Raw genomic sequence first — 13,735 nt, 5'->3', positions numbered from 1 at the left:
GTATTTATGAAATGGATTTAAAAAAAATAATATATATATTTACTCGTATCCTTAGTCTTAATAACTTATTTATTTAATAAAATGAAGAAATATATTTCAAATGGAAGTAATATTTTGATTCTTTGGCCTCGTTTACAGTTATCACTAAAATAACGTAACAATTGTGGATGATTAAAATTACAAAATATATAAGGTTAAATAATAGAACTTTGCTATCGTACACCGATGCCCTTAGCCATAATCGCAGTTTCTGCAAATGAGGCCTAATAATATAATACAAGGTATATTGTAGATAGACTGTGATAAATATTGTCATCACATCTTAAATTTATGAAATTATTATTTTATTATTAATAGGAGTGATATCCATAATTTTATAAAAAATTTAAAGGATTCTAGGGGAGACAGGGCTATCCAATAGGTGGCTCTTTTACTATGTAATTTTATTTTTTTAGAAGATAAAACTAATTATCATTGGATATCCTCATCATTAGACCACATAACAAAAAATACCCGAGCATCTTACCTTTAGTATTGGCGCTATAAAGGTTTGGTAAAAGTTGGACTTTTTACTATTTACCGACAACCTAAGTAAGATGGCTAGACCCTTAAGGTAAGATGAGAAATATAAAATTAAACACAAACCACAAATTTTTTGAATTAATTGTTATAACGAACACATATTATTCACAATTATAAATATTTTTAAAATAAACTAATCTTCACAATATAGGCAAGCATAAAATGGATCATTTCTGGTACAATTTGAATGTGTACATTCATGATATTTGGTACACTTTATCCAGTTTTCGCGTTTTTTACTACTGTTTTAACTTTTGACACACTTTGCACAAATTTAATTTTTTTAACGTTTTTAGATTATAATAATTATTTTCTCTATGGAAGTGCTGTGATTATTTGCCATTCAACGTCTTATCATTTAGCCCCTGTGGTAGTGATTTTGCAAATGCTGCTGTAATAAATTATCAGTTTGAGGTAAAAACTTTCTCTAATCGATAGCCTAGACATGGTGTCTCATATAATATTATAAATTATAGAAAAGTATATTTGACTCAGGTAAAAACACTAAAAAAGTTTGATAAAAATTGGTTAAAAAATTATTTTTGATCGATAACATTTAAATACGAAACTCCCGCTGCTAAGTGAAAATATGGTGTATAAAATGTACGTGAATACCCTAAATATTTAAAGCCTTGGGTCCCAAGTGGTTGAAGCTCCCCTTATCTTCATAGGTCAAACACTTGGTATTATTTATTTCTCTTTATTTTTTATCGTAGCTGCTATATGAGTAAATTATGCCTGCCTTGAAAGCAGGTCAACATCTCATAAATTATTTATATATATTTCAACTCTAAAATACCTTAGATTATCCTAGTAATGAATTTTAAACAAAATGTGCTTCTAAATTCCTAAATTTAATATAAAAATATTATGATATTAAATTTAAAATGGTCCTTTAAGAGAAGAGAGAAGAGAAGAAGAGAAGAAGAAGAAGAAGAAGAAGAAGAAGAAGAAGAAGAAGAAGAAGAGAAGAGAAGAAGAGAAGAGAAGAAGAAGAGAAGAGAAGAAGAAGAGAGAGAAGAGAAGAGAAGAGAGAGAGAGAAGAGAAGAGAAGAGAAGAGAAGAGAAGAGAAGAGAATTCTTCCTTTCCTGGCTCTCGCCGATCCGAACTTAAATCATGGACAAATTTAATATTCAAACATAACATCTATTAAAACTACTGCATTTTAATTAAAAATAATTCAACATTGAGGTCGCAAACATTACAAATTATAAGATCTACTTTATATTCCGCAGTTAACTCTGAGGTAACTTTTTCTAAGTATCAATATAAAATTAGATTTTTCTAAAATATATCATATATATTACACATATTTAGAATAATTTTAACTTTAGCCCGATTTGCCCCAACTAATTAATTTTACATGAGTTCCTAGGGTCTTTCCTTCTTTTTATTTATAGATTTTTCACCTAAAAATTAAATTCAAATTTTATTAACTATTATAGCTTATAATAATTCTTACCGATTATCCTAGCAAACTATTGTAAGTGATTTTCGCAGGTCTAATTACCGCTGCCATTAATTTATTGTTTTTAATTTTTTAACAAAAAAATATATACCCTAATACATAAAGAAAAATTTAGACAAGGTTAAAAGCGTACTATTAACTTAAAAAGCTAAATCCTTTAGTCAGAACAATCCACTGCCAAATATTTCAATTATTTAGGTAAATATATCTAACTTATAATAATAAGGTATCTAATTCTAGTTTTTAACAAAGCTTATAAAAATTCCGAATTTTAAACCCAGAAGAATTTTTACCAAAATCAAGTATGTATAACCGCTAATGCTGGCAAAAGCTTTTTAGGAGTTATATCCACTAAACCTTAATTAAAAAGTGTTTAATTTATTTCACCTCTAAAAAAATTAATTTTTTATTTAAGAGTGTAAATATATAAACAATAATTTTATTTAACTCAAACTAAATTAAAACAATCTGCTGAAACTATCAGCAATATAAGATTTGCAATCTAATTTTTTACCAAAGGGTCATTAAATTATTTTTTCCGGCTAACCTTTACCTTCTGGCATCTTTTCCTCTTAAAAGTACTATCTGCTGAAGCGATCAATAATATAAGATTTGCAATCTAATTTTTGGATAGTTTAAAATTTTTCAAAATAATGTAATTTTTCTCTTATCCCCCTAATTTAAGTTAATTATAACCAAAGTTTTCTATCAAAAAACTTATAGTATCCTGCGATCTATCAAACTATTAAGATTCATAATTTCATAATTATAATATAAGGTAATAACTCTCCCCCAAAAATTTTATTAAATTATCATATCGTATTCACGAACATGAATAAACAAAAATAAGCGAGAGGATCATTTTGAAATAAAAATAACTATTCCTGAACTACCTACAACTCTTATTTTCATTGCTTGTGATAATCATATTGTTAAATACAAGTAACATTGTTTATTAATGGATTTTGTATTGTAGAAGACTTAAGGCTTAAAACGATATATTATATTATATTTAATATTAAATTAATGTTTTGAAAAGTTATAAATGATTTTTATATTAATATTAAATTGATGTATATATACTTAAATAATCATGTTTACTTTCACTTTTTTGTTTTTATTTGATCTTAGTTGAAAATAAAGAACTAAATTATTAATATTCCTCTTCTCGGATTCCACATTCTACAATTGATGATATATTCTTAACCTTCAATCTTCCGTAGTTATTCAATAAAATCGCCCACAATTTATTCTATATTATTTATTCTTGTTCATTACATATGATTCTCACAAGTAATGAGAACAGTGTAATCGAAATATATTCTGTTACAAAAATTAAAGCGAAATTCTGAATAAAACTCAAATTTAAATCCTGATACCAGTTTAGATTCTCCTTCTATCAAATCAAAGGGGGTCCGATTTATATTCTAAATTTAGTTCCTATTAAATATTCTTGAAATCTTTTAATAGCAAACATAATGGCAAGAGCTTCACATTCTATATTTGTATAATTAACTGATTTTATTTAAGTTCTTGATGCGAAAGCTTTTGAATTTTCTCTCCCATCTTTTTCTGTATGAAAATACATAGCTCACAATCTTAGATGAATCTGCTACAATCCCTGTAAGCAAATCTGGATTAGAGTGTTGGTGGTAGCAATGTCTGCGAAAATGTTTAAAAGTTTTATATATAAACATTCATAAAAATGTGGAAAGTTTATTAGTTAATTTTGGTTCTGGCATATATATTGCGGTTTTAATTTTATCACGATTCTGGTGCATTTCATGGCCTAAATATCTAATGTTATCCTGCATGAATATATTTTTACAAAATTAGATATAATTCTAACTTTGAATTCGGCATAAAGCCTTATGCTTCTTTATATATACAGGTTAGCGGGCTTGCCCATTGACTTTTACCGCTCAAAATTTTTATCTTGTATCCATTTATTAAGTTCTTTGCACACATATGACAATTCTTGAATATAGAATACATCTTGGAGGTATTATTTTAGGTTGAGTATCTTTTTTAAAAAGAGCTAATATTAGCTTTGTTAATTGGTTTATTGCTCATCTTTGATTCACAATTTTTTTATAAGTTCTTTACTTTTTTCTTCATAATTTATTTCCACCAAAATTATTTAAAATGAAAATCATTGATCCAATATCTTCCTAATAGCGCGTTTTTCTAGCTTTATATGTTCTAACCTTGTCATCTGTGAGCAAAATCTTAAGGCTCGCATAATATTTTTTCTAATAAAATATCTGTTCTAAACACCAGTAAAAAATAACCTAATAAATCGCAAAAATAGAAATTATATTTCAACACTCAACAATAAATTACAACCTAACTCTACTTAGTACAAATTTAAAAATATATGAAATATAAGATTTTACAAGATTAGTCTCAATTATTTTCAATTAGCTCATATTTAAGTAAAGGTTGCATATTTACTAGCATATCGTGTCTGAGGTTTATAAATTGTATGTATTACTGAACTCACTAAATTATATATGCATGGCAAATCAATCATAATTAAATAAATATATTGATATATTCAAGTTAGAAGTGGGGGAGAGAGGGTGGGGGGGGGGGAGGATTGAAAAGGAAATTATATTCCTTCTAAAATATAAAAATACAATATGCTTTTCCACAGTCTTATATTATAATATATTGATTTAATATAACAATTATTATATTTCTTAAGTTATTTCGAGTTATTTCGTGCGCCCATAGAATTCATATATTATTTTAATTTTTAATTATTTGAGATTTTTGGGTGAATTTATTTGTCCCTGATCATATTTCCTCTCTATCAAACATGAAAGATCTCCCAATTATTCCTGCCAATGTCGAAAGTCCATTTTTTGAAAATCTCTGCAATAAAGGACAGGATTTCTAGTTATTTTATTTTATTTTTTTTGAAATTTATATATCTTTATTTTATAAGAGAATATTATTTTTTAATTAACCAGGAAAACTTTAAAAAATAAAATAAAATAATAAATTTTACTCGAAACTAGGTTCGATGAAGACGTTTATTGAGATTAAATCAATTGAATCGGAATTATCGCAAATCACTCTACTTAACCGCACTTTACGTATTTCTTGCAATTGTTCTAAATTTCATATTGAAAAAGAATAATGTTGAATTGGCTATTCAATAATAAAAAAACGAGACAAAAACATAAAAAAACATAAATATCTAAAATAATTTATTATTAAGTTTAGAAATATTTATTTTTTTTTAAATTTTAAATAAAAAATATTTTAATATAAAAACAAATTAGGATTTAAAAAATTAGGAATAATTTTATGAAATGTTTTTATTAAATCCGAAGTACCTATATTAAAGAGCAAATAAAAATATCTCTATATACTTGGCTGAAAAGCGTGGCTAATGAACTTAGAATTCTCGTTTTCATACCAATATCTGTCGCCGTACCGAAAATTTCTGAACTGGTTTCCAATCATGCAGGAAAATGTAGGGCCTAGTATACCGTCACTCTCCTTTTCGCCATTGTTTTTAAGGATTATCTCCGAAATTCCTCCGACGAATATATCTACGTCGTTAACATTCCTATGTTTGGAAAAAAAAACAATATGTTTATAACATTCTCATTGTTGTTTTTTTGGTGTCTAATGTGAGAGATCACACATACTTATTATTCTTCTTTTTATTATTAAATTGTTGGTTATATTAAAATTTAAACCATAATTATCTCGGTCTATGTTAAATATTAAAATTTTGAGTTATTAATCGCTGTAATACTTTAAAAGGGAGACCTAGAGGCACTTGGTAAAAAAAATTTTCAGAAATCAACATAGATTAGGGAGGAGCTAAGGTAAGTTTAAAAGGGTATAGGGTAATAGCATGATAAAAAATATTTTTTTATATAATTTGGGTATTGTTTTAAAGATAGCTAATATGTTCTACTTCTGATACATTTAGCATGTGGCGTAGCTAAAAATTTTCCTTAGAGGGGGTCCATACATATAAAAGCTAGGGAGGCTTAACCCCCCAGACCCCCCTTTAACGGGCCTTCGGCCGGGTTTATCTTAAAAATATATTTGTTTTTCCTATAATATAAAAGTCCTATATTGATCATTAGATAATATGTAATAAATATATTTTTTAAATGCATCAATAATATGTTATTATAATTTAGTAGATTATTCTCAATGACTTTATAATATTACTATCCAGAATAATTTCAATAGTAATATAATATCCTTCCACAAACATCAAAACCAGAAAAATATAAATATTTATGGTATTTATTTGATACAAAGTCACTTTTGAGTCTTTTGAACGTATAATCTAAAAAAAATTGCTCTGGGTAGGGGAGGTCCAAACCCGAAAATCGCCACGTAGCTACGCCACTGTTTAGCATTAACCATAAATATCTCACATATTTTACCATTATCTAACTGTTATGTAATTGGTATACCTTCAATGCTGCTATTTATAATTGAAGTATATGTAATCTCTTAATTTTGGCTTGAATCATTTATTTTTTGGTTTTCTCTCTTCCTGGTCAAAATTGTTTTAGAAGAAAATAAGGTGTTAAATTTTATTTTCTGATTATGGCTTTCATTCATTTTTTTTAAAACTTATATACTGCTCTCATCCCATCAATTGCCGATAGAATCACGTGTCCCTTCATATCATTCCAATTCCTGTATCTTGTCAAACCACAATACTCTCTCCATTCATTGTAACTGGGCACACCCTGTTCTCTGGCTCGCATAATATTTAATACCATCAGATCCATTCCTAATATATATTATAAAAATTTTTATTATTAGAATATCCATAAATTAATAATAGCAGTATATTAATTATTTTAATGTAAATGAAAGTTAGAAATGTTAATTAGGGAATGTTTCAATACAAATATATTATGTATACTTGGTAAAATTATATATTATCATGACCACCAGCGTCTACATGAGCGGGGAAGGGGGTAGGAACAGTTTGCATCCTATTTTTTTGAGGGGGTAGGGGGTAAGCTGCTTTAATGGGGATAGGATAAATTTTTCTGTTAAATTTTGAGATGAAATAGGACAAAATTTATTGCTTTAAAAATCAAAACTTTTGTTATAGTATTATTATAATACAATTCATCGACCAAATCTATATATTGCAAACAATCATACACATTGTTTTCCAAATAAACTATCCTTTTAAATTACATTTAAAAGGTTTAGATATTTCAGCAAGCTCACAATGCCATAATAATTAATTCATTGTAAATAATGGAGGTTTTAATTGAATTTATTATCTAAAAAATAAATTCTTTATATTCACAAAATATCGATAGTTGGTAGTAGAGATAGATTAATTTAAGTTATCCTTTATAAATTCTTTGAAAAGAGTACCAATAAATAAACAGGTGAAAATAATGATAAAGAGACACCGCCGCCGAAGGCCGTGGGAATTTTCAAGGGGGGTAGGCAAAGATTTTTGAAGGGGGTTTGCATCCAGTAAAAATCCTGTCATGTAGACATTGAATAAGAGAAAATTTATAATAAATAATTCCCTATTTTAGGATTATTAACTAACCAAATTTTTCGTGAGGAAGTTGGAAGAGATGGTTACGAACATCTTCAACTACATGATTGTCCATGTTCTGAGCGTGCTGGTAAAAAATTCCTCTTAAAAGTGGATCCATTCCCTCGGGCGGAATATCCCTATAAACGTGTTGGGGTTGAAAGAAATCTTTTTTAAGACTGAGAGTAGACATGGAACTACTCTGGTTGGTGATTCTAAACATGTCCTTGCTAAATGTTTCAATAAAATATCTTAGGAAAATATATAATGCAAATTCAAACTTAATCAAGCTGTGCCCAAATCTAAACGCTGCTGTTACAAACCCGTGATCCACCGATGCATCTGTTTCTGGGTTATACCCTATAAAATATCCAGTATCTTTAAGTTCAAGCCCAAATTTTTTCAAGTTATTTTGACCTATCAATATTGGTAGAAATTCCTTGAAACATATGTGCTGAATTTCTGCTCCTACAATTTTTCTAGCCTCTTGATACCTATCAATAAATCAATTAAAATGGAAATAGTTAGCAAAGTGTTTATATAAAAAAGTGCAGATAAATAGTTACCCTAATTGTAATTTTATATTATATATTATTATGAAATTGAAAGGTTACTCATTTTGTTTTGCAAATTTATATTACAAGTAAATGATTAATTATGTTATAGGGCGTGGAAATATTTAAAAAAAATATGAATAAAATTACTATATTAATATTTTTATGGGTATAACATACAAAAATAATAGTAGGTGCCCTCTAATATTTAACTTTTTATTAGTTAAAATAAATTATTACATGTAGAGACAATAAAAATTGGTTATTAATTAGAAAACCATTCATTTATCCAATAAATTTATAATCAATATATACGGATAAAATACAAGTTGTAAAAATATATTTGCAATGATAGAGAAAAAAACGTATTTTTTAAAAAAAATTAATCAATGTTTTAAAATATCTTGTAATGTCATTTATCAATTTTATATGTTTTTTCTAGTGATATGTTACTTTTTGTGAAAATATTATGAATTATTAGAAAAATATCGTGTGAAATATTATTATATAAACTTACAATCTTTCATCATCCCATTGAGGATTAATTATTTGTAAACCTTGTGCGATCCTATTATGTTCTCGAACGAATAAGGTGTGGATGACAATCAACAAAGAATTCTCATTAGCTCTTGTATCTCCTTCGTAAATTACATAAATTTATTAAAATATAATAATTTAATCTAGGACCTACCTTATTAGGAGCCTCACGTGAATTATGCACACCCTCTTCCTCGCATAATTATTCCTATTTTTTTTTGACAATATCAACAAACCTTATTTATACTACAGATAAAAGCAAAATAAATATATTTAAGCAATCAGGGGTGGCTCTGAAAAAATCATTCATAATTATGGGATGCGTTCCTTCCTTTCACCCAGAAATCTTAGAATATGTAAATAAAACGAAAATAATTATAGGAAATGCATGCTCAAAATGTTATATGCATACCCGCGGCAAAACATTTGAAAGGCCCTGATCGGATTTCGCATTGCATTGAATTTGATATATTAGCTATGGGCATTAATGGTTTTAATCTTGGGTTCGTAGGGTTTTGTTGAATTTTTAGTTCGCCTATTCAAATATTACAAAATTAAAATGTGCTTCCATATACCTATCCTTATTAAATAATAATTTTTTTTTACCCATCGAAAAGGATCTAAGTCTATTACCCACTTCTTGTGTAGATCCATATATTGGGGAAGCGTCAATATAGGAAGTTACTTCGTTATTTTGATTTCTAGGACCTAAAGAAGATTCTATGAACATTTAATCCTCCAAAAAAACTCTAAAAAACCGAATCTGCAGTCAACATCTATAGCGGGTAAAGACCTAACCATTTCCATGCACGTCAGCCGGAACTGACTAAAAAATTTGTCGTTTTTGGGGAAATTCACGTTCATACACAAAGGATGAACTACATTTTTGGGATCACAGCACTTTAATTTTCCAAACATAAATCCTAATAAAAGACGGAATTATCACATATTCCATATGATGACGATTAAAAACCTGTAGGACTAGAAGCTAATGCGAATTCGTGATCCATCAGTTGTCCAAAAACCATCATCATATTGGTCACTGTAGAATGATCTTTAGTTGTGGATGGCAAGACAGAATTGCTAATAATTCTGCCATTTGGCAATTCCTCACCCCTTATAGATCGCCTGGGTTCATTTAAACCTTTACAACAAGAACCATTATAAGAATTTTAGTAGAAATTCCCGAGATATATTTATAAAATTAATGAACAAATATTCATTTTAAATTAATATGATACCAATACCATGTATGATTATTATTCATTTTTTTTAATACAACACGAAAAAATCTTATGTTTCATTTGAAATAATATTTATTTAATTAATTATACCATCTCCATAATCAGCTGGAATAAATCTTTGAGCTGGATAATGAGATGTGCCTCTGTAGGGATATTTTAAATTGTTGCAAAACCCGTCTATTTCCCTGTAAGGGTTATCTAATCTACACGTCCTATCATTTTTATTTGGGTCATAATTATATGGGCATTCGCTCCCCATTACTGTATGGTTAAGGTCTAAAGAATGCAAATATTGAGCTATTTTATGTTTTTTGGTTTTCCTGTGTTGGCTGTCAATATGTAAATAAATAAAATAGCAAATATGAACAAGGTTCCCCTCAATGATTGAAACAAATTTATTGACCCTTTTCCCGAAATCTCAAGTGTTTTTCAAGGATATAAGGAGGCTCACATGTTAAACTGAGGAACCAATTGATACTTGTATTAAACATCGATTGTCCTAGACACTTATCAGATGACTTATATGAACCTCCTTGTTTTTCTTTTCCTTTTTTTAAAAAATGATTGATACTCTTTCCTTTTTTGATTGTCACTTTCCCTTTTTTTTTGATTCATGACGTTTCCCTTTATTTTTTTGAATGGAAAACCCTGCAAATACATAGTACATAAATTTATTTAAGAAAAATATAATTCTATAAACTGCATTAAGTTTTTGAGACTATCGGCAGCCATCGTTGATACGAATCCCATTTTTATTTTCATGTTCTCAATAAATTCGGATCCTTCGGGATTTGGGTTCTCTTTATAAATAAAAGAAAAGTTATTCAAAATTTCAAAAACCGGGCAGGGTCGGATCGAGTAAGACAACCAGTAAAAAATGGAGCCGGTTTAGTATATAAATTTGGTCGGGCTGGGGAAAAACTAAATTCCTATCGGTCGAGCCTGACTAGGATATTTTTACATTTGCAGACTTCTGATAAAGAAGTGTATGAGCCATTTTTTTAGACTTGTAAGGGGAAGGGGGCTAGATATCCAATGGGGTAGGATATGAAAAATAAAACAATATTTATTAATTAAGGGCAAAATAATTGGTAAATAAAATTCTAATTTTATTATAGTTATACATATATTTCAATTTCAATTTTAACTAAAATTGAGTAATTATTATATTTATAGCCGCTTAGCCAATTTTTTAACGGAAAACTATCATTTTGGTCTTGGAAGTTTTTAAAAAAGATGGCAGCTCGATTTGGAAGCAACTAATATAAATTAAAAGGCCTTATTGTAAACGGATTTTCTCCATCAAGTGTCTGTGAAGATTGAGATTAGCCAACATTTACCCATATAATTTAACACGGTTTGACTTTTTACATGCTCGTGACTAATTTTTCGATTAAAGTTAATAACAACCAGCTGATTATCACCGACCATTTGTTAAAAAAATGATCATAAATTACGACGTCTAACATGCTTTGGATCAATATTTTATTGGATAGAGGGTTATATATATTCATATACTCTGTAAATATTTGTTAAAATAAAGGATTTTTTTTTATATTAACATCATCGATTTACTACAGTAATAATGGCTGGAAGGAAAAATAAGCGGGGGAAGAGGAGAGGTAAATTTTAGAGTGTTTTCCTTCAGTGATTTCATGTAGATGAAGAATATTATTAGATATTAAATATAACATGTTTTTTGGATCCCCATATGTCTTAGTGAAATCTGTAAATATGATCTTACTTGTTAACAATACAGCTCTGAGCTCTTTCCGGCGCATTTCCTCTACCCTTCGCATTGAATTATCAAGAACCCTCATGATGTCTCTTCTAGATAACTTGAATTCTCTATCATCGACGTTTATCACGCTCTTTGGAGAATGAAAGTCAGTTTCACTTTCATCCAAATAAACCAGAATTTCTAATTGACCATACACAGATATTCTTTGATTAAATAGCAGTATAAAATAAATCAAATACGTCATTAATAATAATTGTTTTATTATTATGAAACAGTAGTTTGAACTCTTATCATTAGTTAATTTAAACGATTACATTATATTAATTTATTTTTCTCCATAAAATATAATATAAGTTCTTCTTAAAAAAAAATTGTCATTTAAAATTCATTATTTTGACCTTTTGTTTTTAATTTTAAAAGCGAATAAATAAAACAATCTTTTCAAATTCAATTTTTATAGGGCTAATCTTTGACACTATATAATTATTCATATATTCATGTATAATATATTTCTTTATATATTTAAGGTTTTATACAAAAAAAAATTGATTTTTCTAAGAAAGGGTGTATAAAAAAAAATTTATTTTTCCCCAAAATTATGACAAAAATAATAATCTTAATCATATTATCATTGATATTTTAAATTATGGGAAAATATTTAATATTTTTTATCGTTTCGGTTAATAATTTTTAAATAAAAAGAAAAGATCATTTTGTATGGTTTAGCATGCAATTCATTTAAAAAAAATAAAATAATGTTATTTATGTGATTTAAATTATGTTAAATAGAATAAGTCGTGAAAAGAATTGGGGCATGGTATCGCAATGTTTTAAAATAAAGTTTGAACACAAGGTAGACCTGAATACATCGATCTAGATTTTGTATAACAACCTAATAAAAATCTGTTGAATATTAACAAAAAAAAATATTGACTAATATCTCGAAATAGTAACTTTACTAAAAAGATAATTATAATTTTTTATTTCGCTTCTCCCCCAAAAAAAAAACTAGGATTGGTTGAAATAAACTGGGTAACGTGTAACCACCCATATAAAATATCCTTTTTACAAGGATTTTAAGGGGAAACAATTATACCTAAACGCTAATAAAAAAACGGGTGGCATTTTACTTAAGAATTATAGGCGATCGTTGAGGCACACGTCGGCATTAATATAAGGCGGCAAGGATTTTCTTAAATTTATAATAAGCCCAGCGACTGAAAAGCCACTGGGAGCTTTTGGTAGCCAGGACCCCTAATTTATTTATTTCTAGAGTCTCGAAATTCTAATTTTTCTTCAATAAGTAACATTATTGTTCTAAATCTTTCATTTTTTTAACCTGAGTATTGGTTAGATTATTATCTTCAAATTTTTTAAGATATAATTTGCTTAGCAATCATTTCTCTAACATGCTAACATTTGTTCCGAATCTTCGTAACACAATAATTCTATTGCATAATAACATGAAAAATGAATTTGAGAGTAACATTTTTTTTCTTTAAGAATACTGTTGTAATTTGTATTACAACATTTATATATATATGTAATTCTATATAATACAAATGTCAATCAGACAATATATAAATGTAAATTTGTAGATTATATATAATATCTTATGACAATATTATATGATATACATGTAGCATCAATATATTGTCAATGCTCATGAATTATAAAGACAGTGGTCATCTGTAAGTGAATTCCTTTATTTCATTTATTGGAGTTATTTTAATAATTTATTCTCTTAAAGTGTAATAAATGTGTGTGTATATATATAGTATTGATAAATATTTTAATTGTATAGTATAATTGTTATAATGTCAATAAAGTGTTATTATTTCAATAACAATTTACGATATTTAGCTCGTGAAACCTAGGGTCTGCTGCTAGTAACCGAACAAAAAAAACGGGTCAGTTTTTAAAAATCTGATCTAATTTATTCGATTATATTTTGTTCGAGGATAGATATATAGACGTAATCATTAATATGGGCGATTAATTGATTGGATATTTTATTACGAATCATTTTAAGGTGATAAACAAAAATCTTCCAA

The 13,735-nt window shown here is 27.6% G+C and overlaps 1 protein-coding gene across 1 annotated transcript; it reads right to left on the bottom strand.

Annotated features, from left to right (window-relative positions):
- Nucleotides 1–5,060: 5,060 nt before the first annotated feature.
- LOC135930096 (peroxidasin homolog) lies at nt 5,061–12,806 on the bottom strand. Its single transcript, XM_065466881.1, has 14 exons — nt 12,778–12,806; nt 11,685–11,884; nt 10,641–10,740; nt 10,031–10,269; nt 9,670–9,840; nt 9,455–9,619; nt 9,303–9,404; nt 9,109–9,231; nt 8,677–8,797; nt 7,887–8,099; nt 7,618–7,835; nt 6,666–6,828; nt 5,432–5,631; nt 5,061–5,170 (listed from the first exon to the last, which is right to left on the bottom strand). Exons 1-14 carry the CDS (start codon nt 12,804–12,806, stop codon nt 5,061–5,063), a joined length of 2,154 nt encoding a protein of 717 aa, XP_065322953.1.
- Between the last annotated feature and the right edge of the window lie 929 nt (nt 12,807–13,735).

Source organism: Gordionus sp. m RMFG-2023, chromosome 5, assembly GCF_954871325.1.
Source record: "Gordionus sp. m RMFG-2023 chromosome 5, tfGorSpeb1-WG-v2, whole genome shotgun sequence".
NCBI classification, from domain to species: Eukaryota; Metazoa; Nematomorpha; class Gordioida; order Chordodea; family Parachordodidae; genus Gordionus; species Gordionus sp. m RMFG-2023.
Note: the sequence above shows the minus strand (reverse complement) of the source record. Positions and strands in the feature narration are given on the sequence as shown.